The following is a 22,640-nucleotide window of genomic DNA, read 5'->3' on the forward strand; positions in this document are numbered from 1 at the left end:
GAAATTTAGAGTGCTTGTAATTCTATTTTCAAAGTCTCTACTGGCCTAATGCAACTAATTTTTTTTTTATTTTCAGAAATGTCAGCGGAGAATTTGTTCCTGTAGTTTTAAGAGTTTCTGTGTAATCCAAGGCCATATTGCATTTCTAGGTGAAAAAAAACCATTCAAGCATTAGCATATTTACTGTACTTATTTTGGCAGCTATGAAGAAATTGGAATGACTTTTTCATTGTGTATTTAGTTGTATTTTAACAGTTCTTGTATTTTGCAGGTGTTCCAGATCGCATATGTTATTGTGAAAGCAGCTAACTCCCCTCGTCCTGGGAACTGGATCCTGGAGCGCTCGCTGGACGGCGTGGACTATCAGCCGTGGCAGTACTATGCCATCACAGACAGCGAGTGCCTGACGCGCTACAACATCCATCCCCGCCCCGGAACCCCGTCCTACCTAAAAGATGATGAAGTCATATGCACTTCTTATTATTCCAAAATCCACCCTCTGGAAAATGGAGAGGTAAGATCAGATGGTGTTCCGTGTGCAACACGGCAGGCAAAAAACCCTTCAGTTAATGGGCTAATCTGCCTTCAGTAGAGAGAGTGTTTTGGTACAACTGAAAACTGTGGAGAGAATCTATTTGCAAATTTTAAAAGCTTATCTTACGTGGTCCTATATAAATGCAGACAAGGTTCACTCTAATAAGAACATTCTACCGAGTAAACCAAGAAGTAAAAGAGTTTATCAGCTAGGCACTTAGTGCTTTTCAGACAACTTTACGTGCTTGAAATATGTTCCCATGTCACTTGGGAGAATACTTGGAAAAATCACAGACTCGGTGACGTCATAAAACACTTTTCTTTAAGATGCATTTTCAGTCCCTGTGTATAAGCCAGGATGTCAAATGATAATCATTTTAGCCAGAATTTAATTTAATGCCGTAAGAGCTGAACCTGTGCCCCTGTTTATGCCTATTTCTTCTTTTTTCAGAGATCTCTACTATTTTATTCTAAGTCCAGGCACATGAATCATGGACCAGTCATTTGTTCTAATTGAGGGTGTGGAAAAGATGTGGTGGACTTGTGACTGAGAATCTGTAGTTGAAAGAGCAAGGCAATTGTAACATCTGTAGCTGAAAATGCAGCCTTTTCAGTCCCTTAAAATGATGAGAGGGAAAGCCTTGTGTAACACATTCCAACTGCTTTTTTTTTTCACAATTTTTTTGCAACACTTGTTCTGCAAATGAAATTTTAGCCTCAATATTTATCCCTCTGTTATTTTTTCTGTTCCACTTTTTAATTATTTATTTTCTTATAAATAGGTACAAAATTACTTTCTTCTGTTCCCCTAAACACCAAGCAAGGTTCACATGCAAAATTGTTAATATGGTTGGTTTTGAGTCCTGGATAAAGGTACATATTGTTTGTTTCTGTTCTCAGAAAATTTCTAATGCCAGTTGCAAAAATTTTAAAAATCAGCTTTCAGTGAAAATATCCTGTAGATACAATTTAGAAAGATATAACCTTGAATCTAAGAGAGTCTCGGATTATCAAGAATTATGAGATGGGAAATAATTTTCAATTCTAGGAAAAATTGCAAGTATTTTGTATTTGTAGTTGTGCTTATATCTTAGTGCTGTATCATTTGCATGGGTATTTGTTCTTGTAAAATCTAGCAGGAACAGATAAAGGGATATTAAAAGAAATAGTGCATATACATGTGCTGTATTTTTAAACTGATTCTAACTGAATGCTTTTTTGGGGGGTGAACAGAACATGAGTTAGCAATTTATCACTTGCAAAGGAATTTTATACTGTTTCTTTGGGAGAACACGTCTGCACAGAAAATATAATACAAAAGTAATTATTCCAGTAATTAATTTAATTTGCATTGTTCCATTTATTTGGTTATCCAGTTCTCTCACAGGCAGATATTGATTCCGGTAGTCTGCTATCCTCTTGGTTAAACCAGTGAGTCTCTGTGTTCTTCACTGGCTGAGCTAAACAGCAAAGAACATTATTCAGCACCCTGGTATACATCCATGAGTGAAACATTGGCTTAAAGCCCACCAAATTGAGTTGAACTGAATTCTGATCTTAAGTGTGCAATTAACAATTTTTATCCAGGTCTGATGTGCTCTATTCTTTCCTTAGTAAATTACCTACATCTGGTGTGTTGTTTCTTTAAAGGCAAAGATGACTTTGAAGGGAGGAATGTATCTGTTCTATTCCACTTGGCAAAGGGGAGTTGTTAGATACTGGCATACTCATGAAAGGCATGGGATAAACCCTAAGTTAATCTTGCCTCCTGTAGGTAGTTATTAGTCTGAGATGTGGCTGTCATAGAGAACAGCTTGAAATGGAAAGCCTAAGTATTAACCTTTATAGTGATTGGAAGAATGAAGTATCATTCCACATGAACTAATTATCTTACAATTTTAACAATACTCTTTTCATGAGTAAAGCACTAGTTTCAGCTGTCTGGATAGCTAAAGGCTGCATTATGAAGTAGCATTTACAGAGAATTAACCCAGGTTAATTCATTTTCATATTTTGTCAAACACATAACATGAAAAATAACATTTCTACCAATATCATATTTACTTGCAATTGTGTTGCTGGTGGTATTTGGCTCCTGGTCTCTCAGTGGAACTACATCTGCACATAATTTATCTTCTTTCCAGGAGAGTAATTTTTTCTGTGAATCAGATATTGCAGTCATCTTGTAAGAATGATAGGGTTATGAAATGTAAATAAAGTACCTTTGCTTCAAACACCTAGAAAACCTGATGAAGTGCACAAGGAACGTGCTTGGCAAGCCAGGGCCAATGGCAAGTGTACAACCAGTACAATACTGTCTGAAGTTGAAAGTTGTCTAAGTTGTCATCTTAGAAAAATCAGAAAATATTCTCCTTATGTATGCTTTCAGTGAACATTTTAGTCAATTGCTTGATTCATTAGGATATTTCCAAAAATGTTCATTCTAAGCCAAATATTTTTTGTCTTTAAATACTATTCCTATTTGCACCAGTAATATTATTTTGGCCAGTCAAATAATTAGAACCAACAACACCTGCAACAACAGAGCAAAAATAAACTACAAAAAATAAACAAAAACCTTCTGTGATTTATCTTCAGATCTGTGTAACTAGCAAAAGTTTAAATCAAACAGGAACAGGCAACCTATAGACCAGGGATTATTTGCAAAACGTAATTTTATTGAATGAGTTAATGGAAAATTGCATAATGACAACTTCCAAATGAAAAAAAGTAAGAAACTCTCAAAGAAATTTCTCTAAAAGTGAAGACTTGAATGCAGAAAGATTCCTAGCATTCTGGTTTCCATACTAAGGTATCAGTAATAGCTAGAAAAACAGTGTGTCTCTATATCATACTGGCTAGGGTAGACTTTCAGCAAAGCTGTTTCACAGCATCATGGAATCGGTAAGAATGGAAGTGACCACAGTGGTCCATCTGGTCTAAACTCTGTATAAGCAGGGTTATCCTAGAGGACATGGCCCAGGACTGTGTCCAGAGAGTTTTTGAATATCTCCAGTAAGGTAAACTTTGCAGCCTCTCTGGGCAGTTTGTTCCAGTGCACAGTCACAGCACAGGAAAGAAATTCTTCCTTGTGTTTGGGTAGAATCTCCTGTGCATCAGTTTCTGCTTGTTGCCTCTAGTCCTGATGCTCAGCACCACTGAGAAGAGCCTGGTTCACCTCTTGCCAGCCCTCTTTCAGGTACTTACATACATCAATGAGGACCCTCTGGGTCATCTCTTCTTGAGGCTGAACCACCCCAGATCTTTCAGCTTATCTTCATAAGAGAAATGCTTCAATTCCCAAATAAATATAGGAGCTAAAGCTTCTCAAAACAGTATTTCAAAGCAAAAATTAATGTTCCTCTGTCTCCCTATGCCAGAAAAATAAGGGGAAGAGATTAGTTCACTTAATGAGTTATTCATTACTTTTTACTGAACTGGTATTTCTTGCTTTAGTAGTATTTTAAAATATTTTTTTACACTGAGTAAGAAAGACCCATTTATGTAAGGTATAATAGCTGGTGCTGTGAGTCTGGTATTTTCGGGTAAATAAGAATGCTTATTTTGTTTTCATCTTTACTTAAAGACTGTATACGAGTGTCATTCTTTGTTTCTTTATTCCTCAGATGATCATTAGTTTGAGAACTAAAAGTTAGTGGGTTACCATAGTGATTTTTACTTCATTTTGCTTACACAGGAGCCTCTGATGTTTACAGCCAGTTTGCACCATTTTATTGAAATATTACTTCTGCTAGACTGAAATTTGTTTCACGGCCTCTTTACCTTGATGACTAGGTGAATATAAGGCTCTGAACATTAGCCTTCAGTGTTGTAATTTTCTTTTCTGTGAGATGCTGAAAGCTTTCTCTTAGCAAATGCTTGTTTGAATTAGCACATGTAGGTTATTTGTATTTTGATACATTGGAATCTTCCCTCTTGCTTGTAGTTGTTTCAAAGCCAGACCATCTGAAAACTTCAGGTGCAACAGATGATCACTATAATATGTTAGGGAAATGTATATATTTTCACTTAAAAAGGACACATAGTTTTGTAGCAAGTAAAATTGGAGGTTACTCGTGGAAACAGCGTTCTTCAAACATATGTGGATTTAGAGTGTTTTGTTTAGGCTGGGAGAAAATAAATATTTAAGTTTTAAAAAATTGTTCTGTTTTTTTCTTCAGTTCTTTGTGGAAGCAGATATCGAAAGTCACATGCAATGAAGACAGTGGAAGAAAAGCTTAATTAATCTGATAGGAAAGCACTTCATTTTACTAAGAAGGCAAAAACACCCTCCCCCCTCCTACCTCACTCCCCCCCCCTCCCCCCCCCCCCCACCCCAATATTCTGGGAAATATTGAGGGTTTTTTTAAATAAGGATTTCTGAAAGTTTAAAATTTGAGAGTAAGGTGGTGAATCTTTAAAATCTTAATTGAAATACCCGATTGTCTCCCTTGTCTGTCATCAGATAGAGTTATTCTGTCAAAGTTGGTTTAAAAATTATAATTATTTCTGGTGGTGTGGAAGGTATGTAAACTTTCAAGGAAAAGAAGTCATTCCCTCTTTGCAGGCAGAATCTGTTGTCAGAAGATGCTGCCTCAAAGGATATTTCTGTGGTTGATTAGAGTTTGGGTTTTACAGTGACAATGGAGAGATGAAATCTCAGGATTCAGTAAATATTTCCTTGTAGTGAGTAAGAGAAACAGTCTCTGTCCTGTGTGAGATGCCTTTCATATGTTATTTTCAGTTGCTGAGGACGTTCTACCTTGACATTTAAATATAGAAAAGTTGAAGGGTACAGGAAGCCCTGTATTTGAAGGGAAGTAATCTGATTGTAGAAATGAGAATGACATTTAATAGCAGTATACCAAGAGGACCAAATTTCCAAAACATTTTTCTGGATTCCTCATATCTAACACAGCCCTTGGTGTTGCTTGATTCTTTTCAGCAGGAAGCATTTGTGAAGCAATCAGTGTGACCAGGTGGTTGATAAAACAATATTTGTAATGAGTATTGGTTTTTTATTAAGAGGTAATATAGTTGCACATCCACTGTGTTCCATTGCAAACTGCATGGTACTGCCATGTTCAAAGGTGAAAATTGGAGAACTGAAGGACTTTGGGAAGAGCTGTCTGTGTGAACAATGGAGTCAAAGGTTCTCTCAGTCCTGGTGGCCTTCAACAGGAAAATTCTTTCTGTCTGCCTCTATGCCTAAGGCTGAAGCAGAAGGCTGACAGGGAGGAGAGTTATGGTGGAATTAAGTAACCTATCTCCTTCATATTCTGCAATAAGTCTTTCTATCACTGCTATTACAGTGGTGAGAATGATACTGCAGTGAAGGTGATGCTTCAGTACTGCTCCTTTAAATGCTTAATCTCATACTTTTCTTATGATTGTAGCAATGTAACTGTAATGTAAAAAAAAAAATACTCTGTGGTGGTAAATCAAGCCTTGTATAAGCACGTTCATTAGTCTTTAGATTCTTCAGTCAAGTGGAAGTTCAAAGTGTGTACTTAGCAAGTAAAGTCAAAAAATAAACAGAAACAAGTGCCTTGACAGTATTTTTAAAAATTTTGTTCACTTGCTGCTGTAGCACTTGAATGCTTGTGTTGTGTCCCTTTTTAAATGCATGCCTCAGGTCCCTTGGAACCTCTTCCAGTGTCCCAGTACTTTGCTGAGCTTGCCTCAGGCCAGTGATACCATGAACATTGAAAACCAGTTTTTCCCAATGTTTGCATGCTAGTTTTCTCCTCTTCATACAAAAGTGCTTGTCCTGTTTGGTGCAGTCTCAGTGGTTCACAGAGAAGGAAGGGAAGAAAAAAGAGACTTAGAAATGGACTTTAAAGTGTGTTCTTCTCACAGCTAAATTTAGATTGAGAGTGTCAGTGCTAAGAGGACAGAGGGTACAAATTTTGGAAGTACTCAAAATTGAAATGTATTCAGTTGCAGACTAAAAATTTTGAGTTTATTTCTTTTTTTTTCTTATTTATTAATGATACAGATGCTACACAGTTTCCAAAAAAAAATTGCCTAAGCGTTTGTGAATTACAATGTTGATGCTGCCTTTATAGTTCCTATTTTTAGATTGATCCTCTCAGCTCCTAACATGTATTCAGTATCTTGTCTTTATTGCAGAATAATTTTCTAAAGTCTGAACTCTTATTTCCCCTTGAGTAACAGTGATAGGTGTATTTTCAAGCGCATAAGATGTAGAAAAGGCATCAACAGTAAAAAGTAATGCCAGTAATATCTTTGTCCATGCCCTCAACTGCAATCACCCTAGGCATTTCTCATGAGTATGCTAAATTTCCATATATTTGACTTGCATTTCTGTACACTTCAGTACAGTACTTGTGGTTATGGCATATGTTGTCTTGTACCCATATTGTGTTGCTATATTTTCACTGAAAAAAAAAAAAACCAAACCAGGCACCATATAAAAAAATAGGAAGCAGTTTATTATTAATGGATGAAACTGTTCAGAAATTTAAGTGGATTCTACTTCCAGCATCACAATTTAGACAAAGGCATTAGGCAGAGACTAATGAATGCAGTCTGACTCAGAATCCAAAATAGCTTGGATTTTGAACAGTTTTTTTCAGCTTGATGTCTGAAGAGGGAGAATAACAATAATTTTAAGTAATTCAGATTTTTTTCCCAAACAATGAAAGGCAAATTTTTATTTTGATTGACATGAATTGTTCCATGTGATGCAAAATGAAAACATTTTATTCGGTCATTAAATTTTTTTTTTCAATGCAAAGACAATGAAAACAAATTTCACAAAACTGTCAATGGAGGACATGTGACAGTCTTTTGCTTAGAATGCAAAAGAGAACATCAGCAAATAGAGATGTTACCAGATGCAATCCTTGCATCCAAGATGTTCTGCTTCCCAGGTTTTTAGCATACTTTGAGTCAGGCTGTCTAGCTAGGTGGCATGGCTTCATTTTCTAAGAAATAATGAGTTCGGTTTTCTCTGGACTAAGATCCAAGTGTCCCATTCAGTTTAGGATCTTTCTCATCCTGCTTTTTCATCTTACAATGCACAGTTACTTTTTTGTAGTGATTAGTAGTAGGGACAGCCAACAGGATCTCTGTGTAAGTGGTGCTTATTATTAACGATCTTTCCACTGAAGTCAGCAGTGACCTTCAGATCAGGTCTGCCATGAAGGCTGTAAATCTCATTTTATTCAGTGTTGCATCATTTCAGAGGGTTCAGAGTCCCTGCTTAACACTCTTGGATTACTCATACTCCCTATTGATTTTGGTTTACATTTTCTTTGCATCCCCTCCCACCCCCACCTTCTGGCTACAGCAGCTTCAGGAAGACTTCTGCTCAAGCCGTTTTTTTGGATACCATTTTTTTGGATACCATTTGTATATGATTGGTCTCAGTGAAATGACTGTGATAACTTCTACTTGTAAGTCTTCTTTTTCAAGTGCTTTGAAAGGATGTAGCAGCCTAGAAAGTTTCTTGTGTCTACCAAGAAGTGATAGAATACTGATTTTCTTCCAGAATTTTGTCACATAAGCTTTCAGCTGCTCCAAACTTTCCAGTTAGAATAACTTCAAATGAAATGGTTTACAAAAAGAAATAAAACAGATTAGAGGTTTAGACAAAGATTAGAGTCTACTTAATTTTGTTGCTTTTGGGGTTTTGTCTTTTTTTAAAAAATTTGGTTATTTGGCTTAGTACAACTAAACTTGAGTATCTGATCTGAGGAAAAAAAAGTACCTTTAGCGATGACTGCTAAATAAATTAATACATCTTAAATATTCTGTTTACACAATGGTATATTGCCTCACTAATGTAAAATTAGCGTTTCCTGTTTTTCTAATAGACATTGAAAGATATGTGAAAGGAAAAGACAAACATTTGACATATGTGCTCAGTATCATAGTATAGTATTGAAAACAGAATTTTAAATTATTTTGTTATGCACAATGAGAATTGCCTTTGCAGTAATTTATTCAAAACTTCTACAACTAATTTTGCAGGTTGATAATTTCAGTCTTACATTATAGCAATATTCACTGCTATTTTTTGCCTAAGAAAAAGGAAACTTAGGTAATATTTTCAAATTGATAGTTCACACTGAACTTGAGTTTCTGATATTTAATACTACAGAAAAAAAAGACTGGATATAAAAATATGAAATGTACTTCTAAATTATGCTGTAAAGAGGAAAAAATATGGAAAGCTGAGTATAAGTAGTATTGCAGTCTCCATTATTGTGTAAACAAGAGACAGGATATTTACTGGTACATCTGTGTGGGCCAAGTTGGAATGAAAGATTCTTTTGTGTATTTAGACAGCCCACTTTTCTATCTTGGCACATCTTCTCTTCCTGAGCAGAAACTGATTTTGTAATATCTACCATTTCTTGAAAGAAAAATTTATTAATCATAATATGAATCATAATACTTAAAAAGTAATGAAGTTGCCATATGCAAAAAACATGCTATACAGAGCAGTCTTTCAGTGTGAAGTCAAATTGATTAGAATATTTACCTTTTTTCTTTAGCATCCATCTAGTTAGCTAATTAGTTAATTGACCACAATGCTTACTGAAAAGAGAAGGGTTACATGTCTTTATGTAGATCTGGGAAAGATTTTCCAAATTTTAAAAGGCGGATTCATGCCTGTAGTTTATAACTCAACATACTATTTCAGCATTCCAAAGGGAACTGGTGTGCTTAAGTGTTGGTGTTTACTTGAATGAGCCGAATTTCTCTTGGTGGGATTGGGAGCAGAGTTTTGGACAGTAATAGATTTCATTCTGAAAGCAAAACAAGAGTAGTGGGTATTTGGTAAGGGGTTTTTGTCTTCTGTTTGATTAGAGGAACTGAAGATCCATTGTGGGTGGGGATTTGTTTGTTTGTTTGTTTGTTTTGTTTTGTTTGATTCAGTTATTTTTGTTTGGTTTTGGTTGGTTGGTTTTTGTTTTGGTTTTTGTCATTGGTTGGTTGGTTGTTTTTTTCTTTTTTTATTAGATATTGCCGTGGAAAATTACTGGGCAAAAGAATAGCTTAGTTGTCAAAAAATGTTTTTTTTTAATTAAAGGACAAATTCATTAAAAGCCAGGTGGACTACGTGAAGAAGTAACTTTAATCACTAAAATCTCATTGAAGCAGGGAGATATGAATGAATCAGTCTGAGGCCAAATGTAGGTGTGCTTTCAGGTCAGTACAAAGCAAGAGAAGAGAAGAGAAGAGAAGAGAAGAGGAGAGGAGAGGAGAGGAGAGGAGAGGAGAGGAGAGGAGAGGAGAGGAGAGGAGAGGAGAGGAGAGGAGAGGAGAGGAGAGGAGAGGAGAGGAGAGGAGAGGAGAGGAGAGGAGAGGAGAGGAGAGGAGAGGAGAGGAGAGGAGAGGAGAGGAGAGGAGAGGAGAGGAGAGGAGAGGAGAGGAGAGGAGAGGAGAGGAGAGGAGAGGAGAGGAGAGGAGAGGAGAGGAGAGGAGAGGAGAGGAGAGGAGAGGAGAAGAGAAGAGAAGAGAAGAGAAGAGAAGAGAAGAGAAGAGAAGAGAAGAGAAGAAAAGAGAAGAAAAGAAAAGAAAAGAAAAGAAAAGAAAAGAAAAGAAAAGAAAAGAAAAGAAAAGAAAAGAAAAGAAAAGAAAAGAACCAAGCAGCAGAGTTTACCTGGAGTTTTCAGTTTAAATGGTAAATGTTACAGAAATTGAATAGAAGGAAAGTTAGTCAATTAAACACTGTGGAGCAAAGGACAAATTACTCAAAATTCAAATTACTCAAAAATCAAATTATTTGATTGAGGTCTGGAGTCAAGAACACTTAAATGAAGAAAACAGAGAGACAATCTGGGTAAGTAGACAGTCTGTGTCAGCCAACAACTCTCTGTAAAAGAAAATTGGTATATCGTGCCTGAGGAAGAGTAGGAAAAGTTAGGACTGCAGTACTACTTAATCAAGATGGTGATACTATGTAAGGAGGCTCTGAAGCAAAAATAAAGGGCTAAAACCCCACTATAGTTAAAAATTAAACTATTCTTGCCTTCCCATAGGATGGGTAACTGTCACAAAGACTGATTTTTTCAATCCATTTGGATGTTCTTTTAAGAAGCAACGTAATGTTACAACTAAGGTTATGGGATGCAACACAAAATGTTATGAGAAGAGGTGCAAGGCAGGATGGCTCAAAATACAGTTGTTTAAGGACTGTTCTGTAAAATTACAATAATATTCTCACTGTTTAATGTTAAGAAAATTTTGAAAGATAATAAAAAACTATAAAGCAATATCTGAGGATAGAAATATTTTTTATATGTTCTCTTTTTAAATATGTAGGAGTTTATGCATGCTATTTGCAAAAAAAAAAAAAAAAGATTTTAGAGTATCCAAAAGGTCGCAGCATAAAATACTTGAGTGTTAGTAGGCATTAGAAACTGAAAGACATCATTTAAAAACAAGAAAAATAGGAATTTTGCAAATTAACATAAAATCACGGTCAGGCAAAAGAAGAGTCAAGAACCAAACTACTGCCTTTTCCTACCAAAAAATGTCTGTGCAGGAGGCCTAAAAAATCCAAAGAGAAGTGTTTTCAAGCACATCAGAATAATAGAGCTGATAGCCAAGTGAGATACAAGAGGACTGCCAAGGACAGCAAATCCATAGCAGGTGGATTCCGTGGCTTGAGCTTCCTGCGGAGGGACATAACAAAGTAGCCACAGTAGAGCTTTTCTTTGTTTTAGAGGTTGGAGGATCTTCAGAAGGAAGAACAGATCCAAAAGAACAGTTTCAAGGCCGTGGCAGATTTGTTCCCCAGCTTTTATTGCTGATCACGTTGTGGGGGATGTCCCTGTGGTCAGTTGGGGTCGGCTGTCCCAGCTGTGTCCCCTGCTGACCCCTTCAGCCCCCCCATGCTCCTCACCAAGGGAAGCAGGCTGAGAAGTAGCTGGAATATCTCTGTGTTATCAGAGATTCTCCTTTCGTCACAGATCTAAAGCACAGCCGCACACAAGATACTGTGAAGAAAATTAACTCTGTCCCAGCAAAAATCAGCACACTAGTTGACTATATGAGTCATTTTATATCATGTATGATAACTGAAATCTGAAAAATCCGGGCATTGAAGAGTTTGATAAAACCCTGCCAAGTGTAGTTTTTTTGTAATTAAAGTAAGCACTACTATTTTTGTAACTTTACAACAATTAATCATGATGAGAGCAAAGAACAAAAAGCACATTTCATGCACATAATTCTTTAATCTCCTGTGTTTTACAGAAGATTTCTGATTACATTCTTGGCCTGGACTGTTCAATCTGTGCTACTCAGACATGGATTTTTTTCCCTCCCCTGACTTTTCTTCTAATAACTGCTGTAAAATATCTCTGAAGTCTGAACAGGTCAGGTTCACAGTTGGAGAGGTATCAAAGTCTGTTGTATTCAAAGACTGAATGTCCTATTTAATCTTTCTTTATAAATCATTATAAATGGTTTTAAAGGAAATTAATGCTTACCATTCACAGGGATCCCATCTGGTTTTCAGAGGCATTCATCAGTTTATGTTCCAAATGACATGACACAGGTTTTGCTAGAACTTTGAGTCCAATACTATACAGTAATTGTAATGAACTTTTCCATCACAAAAAAACCCCAAAAAAGTTTTGTTAAAATTGCTTTAGTCTAAAACTCTTCAGAGTTGTGGTTCAAAACAAGAATGTTGCATCAATGTAAAGCATATTACCACAGTTTATTTAATGATAACATTCAGGAGCAGATGTACTTGTTTACTGTTTGAACAGCTTAAATCCTCACATTCTCCCTCTTTTACATCAGCAGTTGTTTTTGGCAGTGGTTTGCAACTGCTTACAGCTGTTAAAAGTTCCTGTGGATTTTCTTTCTACTGGTTACAATACTATACTGGCAGCAATTTGTCTGTAATTCTACAGTGGACTCCACAGTGTATCTCATTCAGGAGGGAAAATATAGTGTGAAGTGTCCTGAGTTTTTAGGATAATCATACAATGAATAAGGGAAATGATCAAATCTTGGTAGGAAAGTGGGGATGGGTGTTGTTTGGGTGAGTTGTTTTTTTTTAATATTGTTTGGTTTGGCATACTTAGAAGCCTTTTAGTTAAATCTGGGGATGAGAATGCTTTTTATTATAATGTCCAAGAAAATGTAACTTTCATTTTTGTTGTTTATTTGAAATTACTTGTCTCATTTATGGTCATTGTCTAAGAAGAGATGTACTACTTTGAGGAGTAGTAAAGAAAAAATATACTTTTTTTATAATTGTAATGTTATCTCGCTTCAGTGCTTTCTTTAAAAATCCCATAACTTGGCTTTTCATGTGCTTTTTGAGTGTTTAACAGACCACTACATTTCATCCTTTAAGCAAACATGTTTAACTCAGTAATGCCTAGGTATTTCACCTCTGCTTGATCAGATTTCAGACTAACATAATTTTTGGGCTTTTCAGCTTGAGTTGCCATTGGCATCAGCACAAAATAGCTGTTTGCTGTCTTAAGAGATGAAGTCTCACTTCTGAGTGCACTTAGACGAGCCAGTGGAGGACAAACCATCATGGTTGGTTGTGTACAGTATTCCAGACCTTGCATCTTGTCTGAGCCCCTCATAGACTCTGGTAGGCATAACTGTTGCTGAAACTGCAGCTCAATGCAAAATGTTTCTACTTAAGTAAGACATTTACAACAATAAAATAAAAACTTGACATTATATAAATACACTTTCAAGGTAATCAAGTTTCTTATTATTCTGTGATTTATTAATAACTGTTGCTCCGACAATGAGCAGTCTGTTTACAAGTATGCAAGATGATGTCTTTGACAAATTGTTTTTTGTCCAAAAATGACAAGCATGAGAATTTTAGGAGCCATAAAAAAAGCAGTGGCTTGAATAGGCAAGTGAAATAGGAAAGAGAAAAATGACAAAAGCAAGTTAATCAAAACTGAAGCAATGAAGCCCTATTTAGCTTAAGCTGTAGGGTATAGTTGTCAATGACACAATAGCATTTGCTAAACAGTTTGTTAAACTGACATTTGCCTGTATTCTTAGGGGGAATGAATTAGTTGAGATACAATCTGACATGCATAGCCCTTGACATTTTAATGCAAGTCTAAGCATTGCATTTCAAGCAGCTCTTGTAATCATTAGTGAGGCACAGAAGGGAGTTGTGCTTTCACTTACTAAACCACTAATTTATTAAGATAGTGAGATGTTTATTAGAAATATAGCAAAATTTGCCAAATATACCATTTCTTATACACTATTATTATAAATATGTATTTATGAAGAAAAATTGGATGCTGAGTTCTGGCATATGCTTCCAGCTACTATTCTAGTTGCAAAATCAACTCTAATGATAGATTAGGTCTTGCAGTAAAAAAACTCACAGAAATTTTGTCTTTAGGGATTAAATATGAGATACCAAGAGATTAATTAATCAGCAGTAATTTTCCATCTACTGCAAATGAGCTATTTGCAACAGATAATTAAAGGTGGGATTGCTTAGGAGAATTATCAGAGCTACCGAATCACCTGTTGAAAAGTTTATTTTCAGCATTGTTCATCTTCATGTTGATGTGCTTGCATAACTTGAGAATGTAAATCATTGGGTACTTTTCCCATTAGATCATTTTAATGCTGACATTTTTGTCTTCTTTTCTCCTGATTATCAAGTTGCAAGACCTTTTGTGCAGGACAGAAACTTTCCTGTATGCTGCTCTTGGAGATTGGACTTTAGTGAGACACTGACCTTTCTTGACAATAGTTTAGGTTCAGACCACTGCCTTACACAGAGTGCCAAGGTTGAAGCCCACAGTCTTGATGTAATGTACAAAATAATCTACTGAGTACTTGAACAAAGGGAGTTCTTTACCACTACTAGCCAAAATTATTGTAGTATGATATTCCTAGTCCATCCTTGTCACAAATTACACTAAGTAGCTCTCTCTTTTTATGAAAGAATTAAGTCCTCCAGTTTATCATCAGTGAAAAGCATACTGGTTAGTGGTGCTGTTTACTTGAAAAGAAAGTGAGCAAAAAACTCCATGTCACACAGCCACACAGCTGGGGTTTTTTATATCCTACAAACAGCTTGAGATTGATTGCACTCAAATTGCTTGGCAAAGTAATGGGCTTCAAATACCAGAGCTCTAAGTAGAAAAATACACCACTTGGATTCATACATGGGTATTTTAAATTTGTATGAGAGCATGGTACATACTTAAAATTCTTTAAAACTTTGTTAAAGTATGTTAATTTTAAGTAACTCAGCAGTTGATAATATACATTAATGCCAAATGGCAGCCTTTTCACTGTTGCATTAACAACAGAGGCAGCTAACATGATGCAGGTTTGGATATCAGTTCGTGCCAGAAACATGCACAGAGGGAGGGGTGGAAAGAGTGGTTTTAGGTGCTCATCCATGGTGGTGAGGCACAGCCTGGGCACAGTCCTCAGCACTGCTGCCCCAGTACAGCAGAGCCCTCAGCTCAGGCCGAGTTCCAGAGCCAGGATGCAGATTTTAACCTCTGAGACTGCAAGAACTGTCTGGACCTTGCTGAGGTTGAGGAAGAAAGAGAGTGTCCTTGCCTGCAGAATGGATGATGTGTTTGGGTATTCGTGTCACCAAGTAAAGGACTGCAGAAGGATGTCAGTGGGCATCCATTAGACTGCACAGTATCAGAGGTGACTTAAGTAAGTAAGTAAGTTTTATCTGGCACTCTGCAGCCTGAAGCCACAACTGTACAAGAGAGAGGCAGGCAGAGTCTGTGCCTGTTGTTTCAGAAATGGAGATTCCCCTGATGGTGAAGACTGCAAACTGGTGACTTCTGACACCAGGAGAGGGGCCCCTTCTTTGCCTGCAGATGGGCAACTACACGACAATTCAGTGCCTGGTGGCATGCAGGCTAGCAGCAGTGGGCTGAGAGCTCTCTTCAATGGGATGTGAGCCAGATGTGCCTACATAACCCAGGAGCATTGGGAGGAAGCTGAGTGAGAGTAAGGGTGCTCATTAAGGGGTACATAAGCTAGCAAGGTTCCCTTGCAAGCAATGAAAGCCAAAAGTGTCCTGGGCTGTATTAATCAGAGAGTCACTAGCAGACTGAGGGAGGTGATGAGAGCTCATGTGAAGAGATGAGTCCTGTTCTGGGCTCCTCAGTAATAGATAGACATGGACATGTTGGAACATGTCCAGGAAAATGTTTGGGAAGACAAGAACTTGAAGAGTCAGTCCTGTAAGTAGAGGCTGAGAGGGCAGGGTTTGTTTAGACTTAAGAAGTCCCAGGGAGGTTTTGTTAACATTTTAAAAGTATTTGATGGGGTGCAGGTTAATACTTTTCTCTGTCCTGAAGACTTATTACAAGTAAAGTCCAAATAAGTAATTGTTCATCAGTATATGGGACTTATCTACTGCCAGAAGTAGCAAAAAGTTTCTTTGGCTGTATGTCACTTCTTCATTGGCAGAAACCCAATGAAATGTGTTGTGAAATTCTAGTTGTAGGTCTCATCATCCCCTGGCCGGAGCGCATTGCAAGCCCTTTCAGGAATCCTTGTTGCAGAAGCTAGGATCGCGTGGATCCAAGTATTTCCCAGTATCCAGACCCAGCAGCTGAGAAAGGTTTATTTTTATAATTATTATCAGGTTTTAAAGGGTGTTGGAAAAGCGTGACATTATAGGCATGACAGAAACAAGGAGCTGTTTAGGAATGACTGAGTGTCTTATGGAGGAGAGGCACTATAGATTTAATAACATAAGAAAGTCAGCAGAAATAAAATAGTGTATGAGATCTCTGTGAACTAAAATTCAGCACCCAAACTGGGACAGCATCTCTTTAATGTTGTATCAGCAATTGCCCAGAGGTGTGGAACTGAGCTGTTCTTGAAGGAAGGCTAAGAATATAGTATCAACCTTCTACTACCCTTCAGCAGACTCTCTAGGTGTCACAATAAAATGTAGTGCAAAAGAGTATTTCTTAAAAACCTGAATGTTCTCGGTGCAGCTGAGATGGTTTAGTTGAAAGCAGAGCACAGATCCTGGTCCAAATAATTAACTGTCAAATAACTATGTAATTACACACACATGCATGCTACATTTTAGAATGGTCCCAGAAATCATACATCATGTTTAAAGCATAAAACAAGGAAAGATAATAGATATCAAAATTAACTGGTGTTATTTGTATCTTTTCCTGCAAATGAGGCAAAGAAGTAAGAAAATAAGTTCCAGCAGATTAAATGTTAAACTGCAATAAAGATGTGAAAAAGATTCTGAGTGACTGAGTTGAAGTAAACCTTTTTCAGACACATCAGATTCAAGAGACCTGCCAGAGAATTGGTGGGCTGAGAGATGATCAAAGAGTGTTCAGAAAAGATAAGGTCATTGCTGAAAAACTAAATTAATGATTTGAATCAGTTTTTTCTATAGAGACTGTCAGGAGGGTTTCTGCACTGGAAACATTATTTACAGGAGAGGAGTTGGAGAAACAGTTGCAAACTAGATTGTTAACTGAAGAGGTGCAGAAAAAATTGACAAATTGAATAGTGAAAAGGAACTCAAGGCTAAAATAGGTGAATTCTAACAGTTGTTATTTAACTCCTCACTGTCAGATATTCTCAGTAACTGAGGAGCATGGACCATCAAATGAAACACTATTTTTTAGTAGCATTCCTTAGTCATCCAAGGAAACTACAGATCTGGAAACCTGATACCTGTGCAAAGCTAATTAGCAGCGAAGAAATGAAATGAAGAATAGAGCTGGTAGAAAGATACATTTCTTTGTTCCAATTTCAGAACTGGAAGTATTAAGTAAGTTTCGTGTGAGGCAGATCTAAAACCAGCAAAGGAAGGATCTCCTTCCCTACAACATGTAAATGAGATGAGAAAATCCTAATTAAGTGATACTATAGATATTGAAAGGTAACTTGGGTTAAGGTGAGACAGAGTTTATGGAAATACTTTGAGGCTTACCAGATGTATAGAAACTACCTATAGCTCAGCAAATCCCTGAGGAAGTATTATGCATGCTTGCCTTCATCTTGCTGTTAGCTTGCTGGCTTGGATGCTGTATGGGGCAGACTGCCAAGCTGTACAGGTTTTTTGGTTCTGACATGGTCCAGAGATTCTAATGCACTTGAGATGTCCTTTGAATATATTTGGTAGTGTCCCTGTTGTTCAACATTCTTGCAGGCAATCTAAACAATCAGAAAACTCTGCAATAGCAGCATTTGTTGGTAATGTGAAATTTAAGATAATTTGTTCTATTAGCAGCTGCTAATGATAATACATGATACTACATGATACTACATGATACTACATGAAAATACTCTATGAAAATGAGTCTTGCTAAAAGCAGAGAAATAAATGTAGGAAGAAAAACAGAATTATGCATGAATGCTGATGGGCTAGTCTTAGACTAAATTCTCTTCAGAGTAGAGAACTTGTAACATCCTCCACAGTTCTCAGATAAGAAAAAGTTGATTTATCATCATACTGAATTTTAAAAATTAAAATATGTTGACTGCTCACAATTTTCTCAAATGAAAAATTAGAATACTTTCAATTAAATAATTATGAGTTCCAGGTTTAAAAGGAAAACGAAAACAAACAAACAAAGAACAACCCCACCAGTGACAGTTATGTTTGTTGTTTGTTTTTTTTTTAAAGTGAATTTTGTCACATTGGGACAAGGGTATGTAGTGATGAAAAACATAATGGTTGAAAAAGAGAGTAGAACTCTAACAGAGAAAAGGACAATTGGTAGATATTAAACACTCTGACTCAGATTCACGCTGCAGCTCAGGAAGCCTTTACACTGATTAGTCAGAGGAAGTGATGATATTGTATTAGAGGGATCAGTGTTGAAATGCTCTGTTTCTTCTAGTCTTTCATAACTGTTTTCTTCTGGCCTCTGTTAGAGATTCCTAAAGATTCCATTTGTTGGAATATAGTCATGGGCAACTGCCTTGTTAAGGAAAAGCATTCTTTAGTTGAAATAGGAGTATCTTTCATTTAGAACCCAAAATTATGATTATTACTTCGGTCTTGGAAATGGTAAATAAAAGTTGTCCATAAAACCTGAACAAAACTTGACATTGTTCCCTCATGGGGACTTAGATTATCCAAGTTGTAGCAGCCAGTGGGTGGATTAAGGTATTAATATTTTCCTGGAAGTCTGAGCTTTGGATCTGTGCTCTGCTGTAGAACTGCGGAGTGGCTCCCACTGCAGCGTGGGCACAGCCAGTGCAGCTGTAGCTGATGAGTGCAAGGGGGGCTCATCTTCCCTGGAGCTGTGTGTGGAGTACTGTGATGATCTTACACGGCAGAGGGGCAGATGCTTAGTGAGGATTGTGTTCACTGGGACAGTTTTCAAGTCCAGTTCAAAAATACTTGGAGGGCAGGGGCCACATTAGAGTCTTCACTGAAAATGCACTGTCCTGGGAACAGTGTCTTTCAAACAGGTGCAAGATAGTGGAGGGAGATGAAAAGAGTAAGTGTGCTCTGGAAAAACTCAGTGTTGTCTCATTGGGAGAGTCATATTGAAAATATTGTAAATCTAAGCCTATTTAAACTTCTTTAAATTGAGATTGTTCCTGTTTTTTTTTTCTGATTAATGACAGATGTTCCTAAAGTATTCTTAATTTCTTCCTTATTCTCTTTTCAAGGAGTAGGAGCAACTTGGTTGGACAGCTTTCAAGTTGATTCTACGTGTTTCTAGGAAAAAATGTATGATTTCATCGCAGATGTTTATAGGAGGAGAAATAATTTAGAGTAATTAATTTTGCCAATGTAAAATTTTCACTTCAGATTCATTTTCATAAAGCTATCTAGTTTTGAATTTTCTAGTCTCAGTGTTATTTTGCTGTACATATTTGAGCAGGTGCCATATTTCATGCAGGACATAGCTGCATTTCAATAATCATGTGAACTTAATTGTTTGTTGTTTTAAAATTAAATTTTAAAACATTTAAAGACAAAGCTTAAAAATAATATAAATGGAATCTTACTAGTCAGAGGAATTACTAATAATATAAATCATCTTAGTAGTTTAACCTTGCCAAATAGATGAACTGCTAACAGATAACCCTTTCAAAAATAGGGTCTATTCTAAAATGAATACCTCTGGTTTTATTTTGTTAACTTGCATTTTAGTTCTGTAGAACTATCATTCTGAGGAGGTGGTTTTTTTCCCCCCATCAGTGTTTGAAGACTAAATTTGTTATTTTTAAAATAATCAAAAGGTATGACTGCTGATTGTCAACTGTGTCATTTGTGGTCAAGCTGTGTCTGGGATTAATCTTTTGAGTACTCTGTGGGTGCTTCTTTTGATACAAGGGATTTCACCTGCATCTTTCTCTCCCCACCCCCAAAATCTTTATTTTTGTCTTTTTGAAGAGATAGTCAGATTGCCATGCTGCTTATTACTGCCATGGTGCTGTTGTTCTATCAGAGCAAGGCACTACTTTAGATTTATTTCTTCCTTATCTCTGGAATATCAAAGTTCAGTGTTTAGTATTCTTTTGCTTTAAACCATAACCCATGTATGTTTGCTGGCAGTATAAAAGAAATCTCTTGGATCCTGTTTTAAAGGAAGGCAGTGATGGTGTGAAAAAAATACTCTGAAGAAGTATGTTTCCTTGCTCACAAGTAAATATTATGCAAAAAAGTCTTCAGGCATGTGTTTTTGCTAAAATTCTCCTTCATTTGGAAAGACCTGTCAATTTCCACTTGACTTGTTGCCACCTTCTTTAGGCTTCTTTTGAAGTTTTCTCTCCACACATGTTCTCTCTCTCTTCACCAGGGATTTGAGCAGTTCTGGTCATGTGTTTTTGTCCTGTTTGTAGCCAGACATTTCTCATTCAAGACCTCCTTCTTGCTCCCTCTGGGGTTTTTTATAACCTTTTGTTTGCACCATGTCTTTTTCACAGCATTTTATTCTGTTTGTTTCCAGCCATGTCCTTTAGTTACTTGTAGTCAGGAGCAGAACTGAGTGAGAGCTCAGTGTCTGTACTGTTATGATGTGAGTAGGAGGTAGAGGCATCACCTGTTCCTGGAGGTAACATGGCAGAAACCCAGAGGTGCTGATTCATAAACAGGCAAGGTGTAATTGATGGCTGCTCCTGGCAGAGTGGTTCCCAGTGATTTGGGGTGCCTGTAGGTACAGTGGAGCAGAATGCTGCACTCCCTCTTGGCAGTAAAAATCTCAGTATCACAGAATTGTTAGGGTTGGAAGGGACCTCTGAAGAGCATCCAGTCCAAGTGCCCTGCCAAAGCACAGTCACCTAAAGCAGGTTACACAGGAATGCATCCAGGTGAGTTTTAAATGTCTCTGGGGAGGGAGATTCCATTACCTCCTTGAGTAGCCTGTTCCAGTGCTCTACCATTGCCAACGTGAGGAAATTCTTTCTCAATACTGAGTTGAAGCTTCTTGTGTTAGAGACCTTGCTCCTTGTCCTAACACCCCTGAAGAGTTTGGCACCATTCTCTTGACACCTGCCTTTGAGATAATTGAGTTCATAGTAGGCACGCAAGGCAATGCGCGTAGGCAGTGCAAGACAGTAGTTCTTCCATAAGTCTATCCAGCGCCTCCAAAAACTCCAGCAAACAAGAGCTGCTGCTTTCCTGGGAGCAGTAGATTTACAGTCTCTCTCCTCAATGTGAGGCAGCCACTGCTGAGTGAGTGCCAGCTGGTGTTTGGAGTGCAGCTGTTTGCCTAAACCAGCAGTGATATGACCATGTTCAATGACAGAAAATGGCTGTGTGGCCTGACCTCTTGCTCAGAGCACTGAGGTATGAGGCAACACATGTTCATTGCAAAGAATAAATAATTCTCTTATTCATTTCAATGTTCTGCACATTTGGCTTAGCATCTGAGCATTCTTTCAGTGTACCAGCCTGTAATAAAAATGCCCCAATTAAAATTTAACACTTGAGAATACAGGAAAATTAACGGGTTCTTTCCTCTCTCCCTCTAGGTGCTCGTTAGCAGTATTTTGCTCTACTTGACATGCTTCTTCTTGTAGGCCTTTTCCAAGAACAGTTCTGTAGCAGCCCATCTGCTTTATTTAGTTGATTCAGAGCTAATGTGTGCCATGATCAGCTACAAACACAGGAGGGGAAGAGGTTGTCCTATTTTTTGTTGCCTTGCCCTTGATGCTTCAGCTGCGGTCAGAGAGTCTCTATGAAGGAGCCACAGAGCTTGCCTAGATTTCTAGACTTTAGGATAGGGCAGGCAGAGAAAGGGGGAGGTAGTCTTTACAGAAACTATAGTGTAGGCAGAGTGGTAGTGTCTTTGGAAAAACAAATGCTAAACAAAGATCTCATAAGTGATAAAGACTTTCTTCTGGGACCAGGTAAAAACAGTTGCAACCCAGGAAATTGTTTCACCTTGCTGAGAACAAGATTCTAAGAAGATGTGAAAAGAGACAGTGGGAAAGGAGAGGTGCTTATGAATGCTGATTTTGTCTCATGTAGCTGTTGTAGGTTTCAGTGTTTCAAAAGTTCAAAAGCCTTTTGATGATGATCTCTCTAAGAGGTGCAAACTGCCCCCTGTTGAATTCCAAATCCCAGTGCAAGTATACATTCCCTTAACTCAAAATTTCTGTGCCCATTTGATTGTGTGATTAACTTATTTTGGACTGGGGGAGGACAAGTGAATTGTCTGCAGCATGGACACTTGGTTTAGGGACTGGGTACACGTGTGAAGTTTGTGATGCAGTCTTTCTATAGCTGATGACTTTCCTTTGCTCTAGATGTTTTTATTATAAAGACTCTTCATAGCTGAGGTCTGTGGACATATGGAATATTTTGGGGGAAATCTACTTTCTAAGGAAAGAAGTTATTCTGCATGTACAAATTCATTAACACAATGCCTGTAATGATATTTGTTGGCCTAATCATGACAAAATTGATGTAATGTAATTCCTTACTGCTTTAATAATTTTTCAGATTCACACTTCTCTGATTAATGGACGACCTAGTGCTGATGATCCGTCACGTGAATTACTGGAGTTCACCTCTGCTCGCTTTATTCGCCTGAGATTCCAGAGGATACGGACACTAAATGCTGATTTAATGATGTTTGCACACAAAGATCCAGCTGAAATTGATCCCATTGTTACAAGGAGGG

General features: G+C 37.4%; 1 protein-coding gene across 7 annotated transcripts in view; it reads left to right on the forward strand.

The window, feature by feature from the left end:
• The window catches only part of LAMA2 (laminin subunit alpha 2), a 336,534-nt gene that overhangs the window by 97,698 nt on the left and 216,196 nt on the right, over window positions 1–22,640 (forward strand). For all 7 annotated transcript variants that reach the window (XM_084202390.1, XM_084202391.1, XM_084202392.1 and 4 more), the window contains exons 4-5: window positions 272–514; window positions 22,460–22,639. In XM_084202390.1, coding sequence (XP_084058516.1) covers window positions 272–514; window positions 22,460–22,639 — 423 coding nt within the window. The remainder of the gene's footprint in view (window positions 1–271; window positions 515–22,459; window position 22,640) is intronic.

This window comes from Fringilla coelebs (assembly GCF_963513975.1).
Source record: "Fringilla coelebs genome assembly, chromosome: 3".
Lineage (NCBI taxonomy): Eukaryota > Metazoa > Chordata > Aves > Passeriformes > Fringillidae > Fringilla > Fringilla coelebs.